This window comes from Oratosquilla oratoria, chromosome 25 (genome assembly GCF_046742065.1).
Source record: "Oratosquilla oratoria isolate Oo_2021 chromosome 25, ASM4674206v1, whole genome shotgun sequence".
Lineage (NCBI taxonomy): Eukaryota > Metazoa > Arthropoda > Malacostraca > Stomatopoda > Squillidae > Oratosquilla > Oratosquilla oratoria.
In genome coordinates, this window is record NC_134801.1 from 27,108,621 (window position 1) to 27,122,815 (window position 14,195).

Below are 14,195 nucleotides of genomic sequence, written 5' to 3' on the forward strand. Positions count from 1 at the left end.
TAATTTCCCATATACTCCACTTTTGAAATATTTGTCCAATATATTTGTCCTATATACAATGTTAGGTTTCTAGTTTTGATATATTTATCCAATATAAAACGTTAGGTTACAAAGAAAGCAATGGACTCCGCTAGCGGACCCAGGGGTCTGGGTGCGCACGTCCTGTGTAATAGTAGTCCTTGATATATATATATATATATAATATATATATATATATATATATATATATGTATATATATAGATATAGATATATATATATATATATATATATATATATATATATATATATATATATATATATATATATTTTGCAGAAACCACAGGGAAATTAAAGTCGGAATACTGAACGTTTTCGTCTATTACGACATCCTCAGAGTACAAAGAAAGAATAAATAGAACACAATATTTATACAGAAGAAAGAAAACTGGGAGATGGTCATAGCCACATAAAACCTTCGGACATTATACATACAACACATTCAATTACAAATGGAAATGTTAATGTTAATAAAAATACATATACATTCATATACACATGGAAATAAGAATGGTAATAGTAACAAGAAAAAAATAAAAATAAAAATAAAATAAAATAAAAAGAACAAAAACCATGTGGCCGAAAGGTCCACAGGACAATTGGTACAATTAGGAAACTAGGTACTGCTTTACTATCCTATGATATTGTTTAGTTAAACCAAAACACAAGTAATATTATTATCAAATTGTACAAAAAAGAAAAAAAAACACAATATTTAACAGAAATACGAAAACTGGAAAGGTTATGCCACATAAAACTTTCGGACGTTATGCATACATACACACTCATATACACAGAAATATTAATGGTAACAGTAAATGAAAAAATACATACACAATCATATACACATGGAAATAATAATGGTAATAGTAAAACAAACAAAAATACAAAAGAACAAAACCTTGTGGCTGAAAGGTCCACAGGACATTTGGTACCATTAGGAAATTTGGTACTGTTTTACTATCCTATTAATTGTCTAGTTTAAATAAACCTAAACTCAAGTTAATATTATTATCAAAATTGTTCTTTATGAAACAGGATTCAATGATGTTCCTATCTAAAGCTGAATTACAATCAACAATTTTCTTAACGTTGTCCCAGTCAATGTTGTGGTTTGTGTCTCTAACATGGACAAAAACCCCACTGGACATTTGGCTTGATTTTAGATTTATTTAAACTAGACAATTTTATAATTAATAGGATAGTAAAACAGTACCAAAATTCCTAATGGTACCAAATGTCCTGTGGACCTTTCAGCCACAAGGTTTTGTTCTTTTGTATTTTTGTTTGTTTTACTATTTCCATTATTATTTCCATGTGCATACAATTGAGTATGTATTTTTTCATTTACTGTTATCATTAATATTTCTGTGTATATGAGTGTGTATGTATGCATAACGTCCGAAAGTTTTATGTGGCATAACCTTTCCAGTTTTCGCATTTCTGTTAAATATTGTGTTTTTCTTTTCTTTTTTGTACAATTTGATAATAATATTACTTGTATTTTGGTTTAACTAAACAATATCATAGGATAGTAAAGCAGTACCTAGTTTCCTAATTGTAGCAATTGTCCTGTGGACCTTTCGGCCACATGGTTTTTGTTCTTTTTATTTTATTTTATTTTTTTATTTATCTATTTTTTTCTTGTTACTATTACCATTCTTATTTCCATGTGTATATGAATGTATATGTATTTTTATTAACTTTAACATTTCCATTTGTAATTGAATGTGTTGTATGTATAATCTCCGAAGGTTTTATGTTGCTATGACCTCTCCCAGTTTTCTTTCTTCTGTATAAATATTGTGTTCTATTTATTCTTTCTTTGTACTCTGAGGATGTCGTAATAGACGAAAACGTTCAGTATTCCGACTTTAATTTCCCTGTGGTTTCTGCAATATCTTTTCGTCACGCGTTATTGTGATTATTTTTGCAATATATATATATATATATATATATATATATATATATGCATATATATATATATATATATATATATGTATATATATATGTATATATTTATATACATATATATATATATATATATATGTGTATATATATGTATATATTTATATACATATATATATATATATATATATATATATATAATATACACACATATACCAAAGGCCTTTTCCCCCTACATATATATATGTTTATATATATATATATATATATATATATATATATACATATATATATATATAGTATATATATACATACATATATATAATATATATATATAATATATATATATATAGTATATATATATATACATACATATATAATATATATATATATGCATATATATATATATTATATGTATATACATATATATATATATGTATATATATATATATACATATATATATATATACATATATATATATATATACATATATATATATATATATATATATATATATATATATATATATATATATATATATATATACACACACACTGGATGGTCCCCAGTTCAGATATTATTTTTTTTTCCTTTTCTTTTTTCAACCACATTGAGTTTTTTTTTTCTTTTCTTTTCTTTTTTTTTAATTCCATGTCATCGCGAACGAGACTGACAATGCGCTCGACGGAGACATATGCGGAAAATGATACGAAGTGAAACCAAGGGCTCGAACCTCAGCTCAGACGTATCAAAGTAACAGTGACTAAACACTGCGCCATCAAGAGAGATATAAGTTGAGCACAACTTCTTATATGTGTATGCTGGAGCTACATACATATACACGAATCTTGTGCTCAACCCATCCCCGCTATGATGGTACAATGGTAGTATATGCGCGTGGGCAAGTGTTATACACACACACTGAATGGTCCCCAGTGCAGATATTAATCCTTTTTCAACCACATTATCTTTTTTTTTTTTTTTTTACTTTTGATTCCATGTCATCACGAACGAGACTGACAATGCGCTCGACGGAGACATATGCGGAAAATGATACGAAGTGAAACCAAGGGCTCGAACCTCAGCTCAGACGTATCAAAGTAACAGTGACTAACTACTGTGCCATCAAGAGAGATATAAGTTGAGCACAACTTCTTATATTTGTATGCTGGAGCTCCATACATATACACGAACCTTGTGCTCAACTCATCCCCGCTATGATGGTACAATGGTAGTATGTGCGCGTGGGCACTTGTTATACACACACACTGAATGGTCCCCAGTGCAGATATTAATCCTTTTTTTTTTTTTTTTTTTTTTTTTTAAAGGAAGGTGGCCGAGTTGAAATATCTACACTTCCAAAAAGTTGGTTTGTTGAGCAAGCCGGAGGTCGTTGATGAGATGTCCGTGTGCAACCTCCCCTAGTTTCTTTCCTTCTCCCCTTTCTTGTCTATATTGTTTGTGTATTTGTTGTATTTCTGTACGTGTATATGTGTTTATGTGTTTGTGTGTATGTATTTGTATATGTACAAGTTGATATGTATGAGAAATTCTCGCTGGCCGAGCGGGCTAGAGGGTCGGTACTTATGACGGAGGTCGAGGTGACGGTGGTTTGAACCCTTCAGCAAACGAGTTGGACCAAGGGCATACTCCATTAAATTCCACGCTACATTCCTCTGTAAGGGGCATCGCCCTAGCCTCCTGATAGGAGGAGTTTGCGACGTTAAACCGAATCCTTAATGTATGAATTTGTGTGCTTATGTATGTACATCAGAACAGTGTGCTTTCGGAGCATAGGGCAGTCACTATTAGAACCATATGGAATGACAGAACGACTTGTAAAATGAGCTGCCCTTATATTCCAGGTCATTCCAGATACGCAGTATCACTGAAGTTAATTAAACTTAATTACTGAATAAAAATGTCTTGTGTCATGTGAAGCAGTGAGAGGTAAAAGAGAAGTAATTATGCCTCAAAGTAAGTTAACGTTACAATACCTCAAAACAGACAAAATAAGCTCGGCATCAATCATGGCAACATTTAGTTTAAAGTGATTAAAAGGAAATATAGTAATGTACAGGTGGAAAGTGTGAGCAGAGTACAAAAAAGAAATGTGTTTTTGGTTTTTGAACCCATGGAATACTGAAAAAAAAAAAAAATCATGACAAAGAAGTGATTGCATTGAAATGAAATTGTTGTAAGCAACAAGATAAAGATTCGTTGATAGCAGATTGATACTGTGTCTTGCTGCATTGCGTTTGACCCAGGGCAGTTGGCGGATGCAGGGATGACTCGTCATCCACGAGGAGCTGAGATGGGAAGGGTGGAAGGGAGTGAAATGGATGGGAATAAGTACGTGCCTCTGACTGAGCTACCTTCCTTATATGGGGGAAAAAAGTTCTTGATATATAGATAGATTGATACAAATGCGTAGATACCAAAGGCATTTTCTTGTGCACGGGTGGTCGAGTCAACACCCACACTCACTTCGTAAACAAATAAGACCCATTTACTGTATCTACTCCTCCCGGGTCAGCCACTCGTGGTATGAAGTGTTGACCTTTTCCATGCCACACTATTTGTGTCCAAAGCGATGCAGGTAGACCAGTGGTTCTCAACCTGGAGGCCATGGCCTACTCTTACAAATGATAAGTTTCTATATAATGTGAAGAGTCTGAAAAAAAAAGAAGAAAAAAAAAACTGTCCTGGCAGAAGAAATATAAGATAATTATGATTGTCTACTTTGTAATAAAGTAAAGGATTTATCTTCACCAACATTTTTCAATACCTCTTAGACGGGGTGGGATTTAGGAGAAAAATGAAAGGGAGTCACACGAATGTAATGTTGAAAACCGCTGAATTAGGCAAACCTCTTCCGCGGCCCGAGAGTCGGAGTTGGTTTACCTCCACCACCTCACCTCACCTCACCTTCTCATCCACCCAAAAATTTCGATGCAGATGAGGGGAAAAATAAATCGAGCCTCGTCATCCTTTCGTCCATTCATCCTGAAATATAATTATTATAATAAAGGGTATGATTATTACATTCCTGATACACATGTACCCATACAGCAAAAATACTAAGAATTGTAGTTGTACAAAAGAACGTTTTCTTGGTTAGGCTAGTTAATTTGAAAAAGATAAAGCCTACAGTGTGATAGGAATCAGATAGGCAGCGCTAAAGTTGTAGAGTAGAAATAGCGCCAGCTACTACTTCATGTTAACATACATGGAGTAGTAGTTAGCGTCCCTGAATTGGACTTGTGAGGCCCGGTTCGATCCTCATTAAGTACGAAACCCTCTCAAAGCTTTTCAACCTATCTCTGCAACAGCAGACATCATAGGTGCAAAAACTGTGTGTCGTATTTCAATGCTAGAACCTAGTCAGTACGGTTGAGCTCATCACACTACTTTCATACTACATTCACCTTCACGACTATTACAGCCATTCCAAATCCCCACATTCATATCTCGCCATGTATACAAGTTTACTAAACCGGATTAAGCCACTGTGGTGAGGCGAAGGGAACGGTTCTGCGATGGATAACTGAATTGTTTGAGAAAGACTGCACACAGTAGCATTCAATTGATACATTTTCCATGAGAGAAGACTTTCGTTTTATGTAGAAACTTCAGGTTTCTCCATTTGTGAAACCTCTGACGAGAAAGTATTTGTTTTTCTTCCAATTGTGTTGGTTCCCTGGCTGCCAAATCGTCACCTTCTTGAACACTAGTTTCCAGCTATCTTCGTACAACTCCCTCTACTTTTCTTTCCCCTACGTTTTGACTGAAAGACCATTTGTCAAATTTCAAATAATGCATATTATGTCTGTGTTTAAAATCCGTATTCAGTCTTGGTAGCTTCCTCATGCATTGTTCATAATGAATAGCCAAATGTTTTGGAGAAAGACTTCACAGTGAGGGCACTGTTATTCCAGTGGAAATAGTTTCTTTTGAATCGTCATAAATACATTCTTCTTTGAAAACGTTATTAATGTTGGTTATTACACTGAGTGGATAATGCAGCTGCAAGCTCATGCTGGCATTGCCTTCAAGTAAATTCTAACAAAAAATGAAAAATCAAGTTGTTCTTGTCTGATGGTATCTAAAATTGACAAGCATCAATGACATGCGTGTTTTGCTGATTTATAAATTATTTTACGTAATTATGGTGACTTTTTCTGGTCCTTTGACTAAATCAATTGGTTTCCCTCTTCCTCAGATCATTCGAACAAGTGGTGGTGTACTGTGATACATTCATGAACTACATCCCTCTCTCGTTCATCCTGGGCTTCTACGTCTCGTTCGTGGCGACGCGCTGGTGGCAGCAATATATGGCGATCCCATGGCCTGACAAGTGAGTACACACGCACACACGCACGCACGCACGCACGGATGCTATCTTTAGCTTGTGAGTCTGCATGCTCGTTTATACAAAAGCACGCAGAACACGTAAGTATGTACTCTAGGTGGTACGCTCGTATTTGGTTAGGCTCTTTTCACACGTATCGACTTTTCGTCGTGCGCCGTCTTCGTCAAGACGTCGCTTTCAAATAACCATGGGTGTCTATGGACACTAAGGCTACGGACGCACGAGAGGCTGTTTAGCCGCTCAACCGCTGCGGCTGTTTAGCCGTTTTTATAGAACACACTACTTTTAATGGAATTGCGCGCATTAGTTACTTAACCGCTAATGCGCGCAATTCCATTTAAAGTAGTGTGTTCTATAAAAACGGCTAAACAGCCGCAGCGGTTTCGCGGCTAAACAGCCTCTCGTGCGTTTCATCCTTAACACGTGGTCGCGGTAGTGATGTGTGAAACGCGCAAAGACATCCATGTTTTTTTTTTTTTTTTTTTTTTTTTTTTTTAGAGCACCAGGTGTCGTGAACGGGCTCATGACGAAAAGTCGATACGTGTGAAACGAGGCTTACTGTGAAAGGCTAACAGGTAGAGTATGTTGCCTGTATTGTATCATCCCAGTTTTATGTTTCAAGATTTAGACTTTCATTACCTACTTTTTTTTTTAAGTCAGACTAAAATGTTTCTTTCAGTCCTACACTCTCTAGGTGCACAAGGAACATGATCAACACTAAGCATAAGCGCAACATGAAACGCAGGCGACACAGGTTACGCAGCACAGAAGAAAGGCAGACTTCCTGTTGCTGAATTGAAGTACATTTTGAACTTCTCTCTCACTTGAAATGCTGAGGTGGTATTGCATCCAGAAGCATTTTGAGAGGGAGAGAAGTTCAAATTGTGCTTCAGTTCAGTAATAGGAAGTCTGCCTTTCCTCTATACTGTGTCGCCTGCGTCCCATTTTGCACTTGGGCTTACAAGAGTGCTTCGTTTTACTCCTTATTTTCTGCAGTAGGAAGTTCACATGCGTACTTTGCAAGAAACCTGTTGTTATTTTAAGTGCTATGGGTTACCCGTTTCAGTATCCAAATAAGTATCAGGTGATCATATATATATATATATATATATATATATATATATATATATATATATATATAACTTAGAATTAAAGTGCATTGTGGTTGTTAGAATATATATATATATATATATATATATATATATATATATATATATATATATATATTAACAACCACAATGCACTTTAATTCTAAGCCATCAATATCGGGAAACCTAATGGAGGCCGACCTGCAACTTATATCTCTCTTGATAGCGTAGTTGGTAAGTTACTACGGCACTTGTTATGTGATTGCTGGGTTCGAGTCCTTGGCAGTACCGCATTTCAATTTCTGCATGTCGGCCTCCATTAGGTCTCCCGATGTTGATGGCTTAGAATTAAAGTGCATTGTGGTTGTTAAAATGTATCTCTAATCACTGGGACCCATTCAGTGTTGTACAAATACTTTCCCGCGTTTGTATACTTTCAATTGTACTATCATAGTGGAGATGGGTTGAACGCAAAATTTCATGTATGTGTATGTAACTCGAGCATACAAATATATAAGAAAAGTTGCGCTCAACTTATATCTCTCTTGATAGCGTAGTTGGTAAGTTACTACGGCACTTGTCATGTGATTGCTGGGTTCAAGTCCTTGGCAGTACCGCATTTTAATTTCTGTATGTCGGCCTCCATTAGGTCTCCCGATGTTGATGGCTTAGAATTAAAATGCACTGTGGTTGTTACAATGTATCCCTAATCATTGGGACCCATTCAGTGTTGTACAAATATATATACATACATACATTATATATATATATATATATATATATATATATATATATATATATATATATATATATATAAACCCGAATGTGCTGCACACCTTTTAGGAACGTAAAAGATATATGTGGTAGGTATCAATGATTTGTTGTTATTTGAAGCGCAGTGGGTTAGCCGTTTCAGTATCCAAATGAGTATCAGGTGATCATATATATAAATCCGGATGTGCTGCACATCTCTTTGGTCCTGCAAGATATATGTGGTAGGCGTCAATAATTTCTTGGTGTAGAGTAGGGTCTTTTGTTTCCCTCAGAAGGAATTAATCGATCAAGATTCGTTTCAGGCTAGAGGCCTTCTCTCACAGAAATAAAAGTTACTGCGTTTTTGACAACAAAATTTGCTCTGTGTGTCATACCACTTGAAGGGTGAACTGGGCTTGAGTTTTCGAAAAGGTTGAACTAAAGAACACATTTGACCATGCACATTTGTCAAGATTTTTTTAGACAGTCGGATTCAGGTATAAAAAAGTAATAGTCGGTTTTGTTTTATTTGAACATCTTTGATCATGGTCCTTTGTGCGTAAATTCTTGAAAAAGAGAATCGGATGAATTCAAACGCATTCAAAAATCTCAGCCAATTTTATGTTCATAATCAAAAGTTAGAACATATTTTTTTCTTCACATGAAAGATATATTACATACATATTAATCTATAAAATCTTACAATTGCCTTGCTTTCATCACGAAATTGTAGCTAGCTAGTGATTCTAGAATTGTATGAACTCGTATTAAAGTGTTTATTGGAAAGAAAAATAATTATATCGACTGAATTGCTCAGATCACATTGGTCTCTACCAGCGTTTCTTAACCTTTTCCAACCTCAGCACCCCTGTAGTGAGGGGTACGTAGTCTAGCAACCCCAGACTTTGGCAAACATCGTGTTACTACAATGATGAAATAAGGTGAAGTGCAGTACTGCTTGATCCATTATTTTGTTCATTCTCCAAAACAAAAGCATTAAGGATGCCAGTCCTTTTGGCAAAAGCAATAAGAAAAAAAAGCAGAAAAAAATAAAGAACATGGACAAAATCAAACATACACCACAGGGTAATCAAACAGACACTCAATGCGAGTTTTGCTGTTGCTTATGTGACAGTTTCTCTAATCAAGGTTTTCCTCATATCGTGGAGCACCTCACTTTGAAGGCGGTTCCGTACGGCTGTTTTGATCAGAAGCATGATGGAGAATGCCTTCTCACACAAGTAGGATGTTGGACATGGAATTATCTTTTCCAGCGCTGCCTTCACCAGTTAAGGATTTAAAAAAAAAGAAAAAAAAAAAAAGACAGTGGAAATGTACGGAATTTTGTCCGATAACCCTGGTTCACCTGTAGATCAATAAGCTCCTCCTTCAGGTTGTCAGCATCACTCATGTCTGCCAGTAAGGATTGCTGAGTCCATTCTGGAAATGTTTTATCCTTGGGAAAGTACTCTGCCATGGTGGTCTTAAGGTGCGAGATGTGAGCAGCAACATTTTCTACAAGCATGGGGCTGATTGTCTTATCCCCCAATTTCTCTTCAAGGGTAGGAAACCTTCCCACACGCCCTCTCTGGATTCGACGCTTCCAGAGTGAGAGCTTCCTCTTGAAGGGTTCTACTCTCTCTGTACAAAGAATGTTACTAGCAAACATGCCTTGCATGGATAAGTTAAGGTAATTCAAATGGCTGAAAATATCTGCCAGATAGGAGAGAGAAAGGATGAACATTTCGTTCTCAAATTTTTCAACAAAGTTACTCTGATACTTTTGGAGAAATGTTGTAATCTTGTCATTCAGCTTTGCAATACGAGTTAGGTTTTCCCACAGGAGAGCCACCGTGCTTCTGAATGGAAAAGAAGAACTTGATGATCACTTCCCATATCCTCACAAAATAACTTTAACACTCTGTGGTTTAAAGGACGAGTCCGGATGAAGTTCGCAAGTTGAACACAGACAGACAGACAGACAGACTGTGTTGGGTGGCTATTAAATAAAAGTCAAATTGTGGGAAACACTGTAATCTCTGATACTGACAACTAATACGTGTGTATACAACGAGAGCTGGCTCTCAACTGACGCCACGCCGCCAATCTTGGCGCGAACAGACATGCATCGCATTATGCGATATCCAATATAATTACAATATACACAATGATTACACATAATTACAATAAATAATAAAACAACAAACAACAAAACATATGACAATTTTATAAAGAGGGGGAAACGTATAATTCCCCTAATAAGCAACACACAATTACAATGTACGATAATGGTATGATGTACGACATACCACGCTAACACACCGCTCGGCCAGTACCACTCGGTGACCCTACCAAGCAAACAAGAAAAAGACTGACCGAGGCAAGGAGAATCCAAAATACATAAGGACAAACCACACACACACCACATATGCAACAGTGGCAGACAAAAGTGTGAGAAAAATGGATACAATAGCACACCCAATACATTAAATAAACACATACATAATTAATTACATAAAGACAATACACACAAACACAGAAAGGAACATAAGACTGGCGCCAGTTAACAAAAGTACAAATACAGCAATTGCCGGACGTCCGGGACATGATACTTAATATCTAAACACGACAAAATACAATTCAAAACTGTACACTTAAGAGCTAAACAATAGTTACACATTATAACCAAGAAAGGGACACACACAAAAATGGTAAATATCACAAAGAATACATAACAATACACAATGAAAGTTTAGGTAATTACAGGACCCCTTGACCTAAGGTCATAATTATTAGGGGTAGATAAACAAGGCATAGTTATTACAGTGGGCCCTGGAGGAGGCCGGGTAAAGGCAGGGATAGGCACTTGAGTCTTCTTGAGCCTATCAGAGTGTGAAATCTCGCCAAGGCCTATAGAAGGGTAAAAAATCCTGAACTTGTTAGGGTGTAGGCGTTCAGTCACCAAAAGGGGACCCTCAAATTTGCAATTCAATTTCGACTGGCGATCAGGCATGCTTTTGAAGACATGATCACCAACACCGATGGTCACAGGTTTTGCACGAGCATGTTGTTTCAACATGGCCTTTGAAACATCCAATTTATCTCTTATAGAACTATAAATGGCATGCATCACATGACTCTGGATTTTACTATAGTCATCTAAATTGTAGAGGGGAAGAGCAGGGCTGTCAAGCACATCATATGGGAGCCGTTTCTCAACTCCAAAGATAACATAATGAGGCGTTTTGCCCGTAGAAACATTAATGGTGCTATTGATACAAGCACTGACATGGGGAAGCCAATCCTCCCAAGACTCATGAAAATTACTAGCAAGGTGACGTAGGATCTCTAAAATTTTCCTGTTCGTCCTCTCAACAAGACCATTGGACGCTGGATGATAAGCAGTCAAGAACGTCTGTTTGATGCCGTAACGTTCGCAAATACCTGTCAAAACCTCGTTCCTAAATTCCGTCCCATTATCACTAAGGAGCACCGAAGGAGGGGTGTATGGACACAACACATGGGAAACTAAATCATGTGCTACAACTGGTGAAAGATTTGTTACGTAAGGGAGCTAAGCCTACAAAACGACTAAAGTGATCCACACACACAAGGACATACACAGAGCCTTGCGTGCTACGAGGCAGTTGCAAAAGGTCTATAGCCACAGTCTGAAAAGGGCGAGAAGGGGTAGGGTACTCTAAAATGGGAGCAGTGCTCGTAGAACCTTTGTTCTGGGCACAAGAACTACACCGGGCTACATAAGAGGTAATGTCTAGTCGCATTTTAGGTCAATAATACTTCTTCCGTGCCATAGCTAGAGTTTTGTCACGATCTGGGTGACCAGCCTGAGGGGCACCATGAGCAAGGGACAAAACAACGGGAACTAGAGACACAGGGATCACTAGCTTTCCCACATCTTGCTCAAACATTTCCACATTACGAATGAGAACCTTGTCCTGCAGGGAGAATTGGGACAAAGGTACTGGTAAAGCTGGTAAGGTGGAATCATCACCAGACTCCAAAGCATAAATGACTGCAGACCAGAGTCGTCACGCTGAGCTTTGGCCAGATCTTACAGGGAAAAGTTATGAATCACTGTAACAGCAGCAACAGGGATATTCCGTGAAAGTGCATCAGCAACGTGGTTCGCACGCCCCGGGATATATTTAAGGGATGGATTGAATTCCTCGATCGTGAGGAACCATCTGGCTAGACGGCCTGACAGATTCTTACCCTTAAAAAGCTGAGTGACAGCAGTGTGGTCCGTGTAGACTGTAATAGGATATCCAAAAATGATATCACGGAAATGCTTTAAAGCCCACACCACTGCCAGGGCCTCTAAATGAGTAACAGAGTAACGGGACTCAGGCTTATTAAGAATGCGACTAACATATGCAATAACATGAGGTCTATATCCATCTACTTGTTGCATGAGTACAGCTCCAATGCCTGTACCAGAAGCATCTGTACAAATGGTAAAGGGGAGACTGTAATCAGGGAAGGCCAACACAGGCGCTGCAGTAAGAGCAAGCTTCAAGGAATCAAAACTATTCTGATGAACATCACGCCACTGGAAGGAAGAGTCCTTCTTGAGAAGGCGAGTGAGAGGGGAAGCAATTGAAGCAAAGTCTTTAATGAATGCACGATAGTATCCTGCAAGTCCAAGGAAGGAACGTACATGTTCAACTGTCTTCGGTATAGGGAAGTCTCTCACCGCTTTGATTTTATCACCTGTGGTGTGGATACCATGTTTGTCTACAACATGACCTAGGAATTGGATACTAGACTTGAAAAAGGAACACTTGGGTAAGTTGAGTTTCAACCCAGCTTCAGCAAAACGTTGCAAGACCATGGACAACTTAGTAAAGTGGCTTTCCACATCTTTGGAAACTAAAATCAAATCATCCAGGTAAACAAAAAGTCCATATCCAACTAAGCCATGAAAAATGGAGTTAAGTAAGCGCTGGCAAGTCAAAGGAGCATTCCGCAAACCCATGGGGCAACGAAGCCATTCATAGTGCCCACTGGGAGTCGAGAAGGCCGTGACTTTACGAGACTTCTCCTCCAGGGGTATCTGCCAAAAACCTGCTTTTAATTCTAAGGTGGTGAACACAGTATTACCAGTGCCAATGGAATGAAGAAGCTCGCTTAAGAGAGGCAGAGGATAATGGTTTGGAATGGTGACCTCGTTAACTTTCCTGTAATCAACAACAGGACGAAAAGATCCATCTTTCTTAGGCACCAGGAGAAGAGGCGAGTTCCACTCTGAGTGGGACTCCTGTACAACACCTTCACGCAATAAATCGTCAACCAAGGACTGGGCTAGCCGACGAGAGTGAGGTAGCCTGTAAGAGGGGACGTAAACAGGACGAGTACCTGGCTGAAGATCAATTCTATGAACCACACGGTCCGTAACCCCTAACGGATCACCTGGTAAAGCCAAAGCCTGACAGTGAGTAACTAACAGGTCAAGGAGACGAGGCGTCTCTTCAGGAAAATCAATCTCGCCTACAAATGTGGCAAACTCAGACGCTAAGTGAGCAGGGTCACGTGTTGGAGGAGACTGTAGTACAGAAGCTGCTATAATAGGCGAGTCCTGGAAAGTAGCCCCTCAAAGGAGCCTAAGTGACTGGCAGGAGAGAGAGGAATAGGAGTACCCGTGACATTGGTTACCATCGCCGTGGTGACATGATCCTCGTGAACAGTGGAGAGAGTTCCTTCTATATATATATGTGTATATTATATATATATATATATATATATATATATATATATACATATATATATTATATATATATATAATATATATTTATATATGTATGTATATTATATATATTTATGTACATATATATATATATATATATATATATATATGTATATATATACATATATATATATTCATATATACGTTATATATATATTTATATATATTACATATATACATATATATATATATATACATGTATATATATATATATATATGTATATGTATATGTATATGTATATATATATATGTATGTATGTATGTATATT

The 14,195-nt window shown here is 37.2% G+C and overlaps 1 protein-coding gene across 1 annotated transcript in view; it reads left to right on the top strand.

Annotated features, from left to right (window-relative positions):
- Window positions 1-14,195, top strand: part of LOC143039053 (bestrophin-2a-like) — a 224,907-nt gene that overhangs the window by 148,494 nt on the left and 62,218 nt on the right. The window contains exon 2 of the mRNA XM_076208904.1: window positions 6,169-6,303. Coding sequence (XP_076065019.1) covers window positions 6,169-6,303 — 135 coding nt within the window. The remainder of the gene's footprint in view (window positions 1-6,168; window positions 6,304-14,195) is intronic.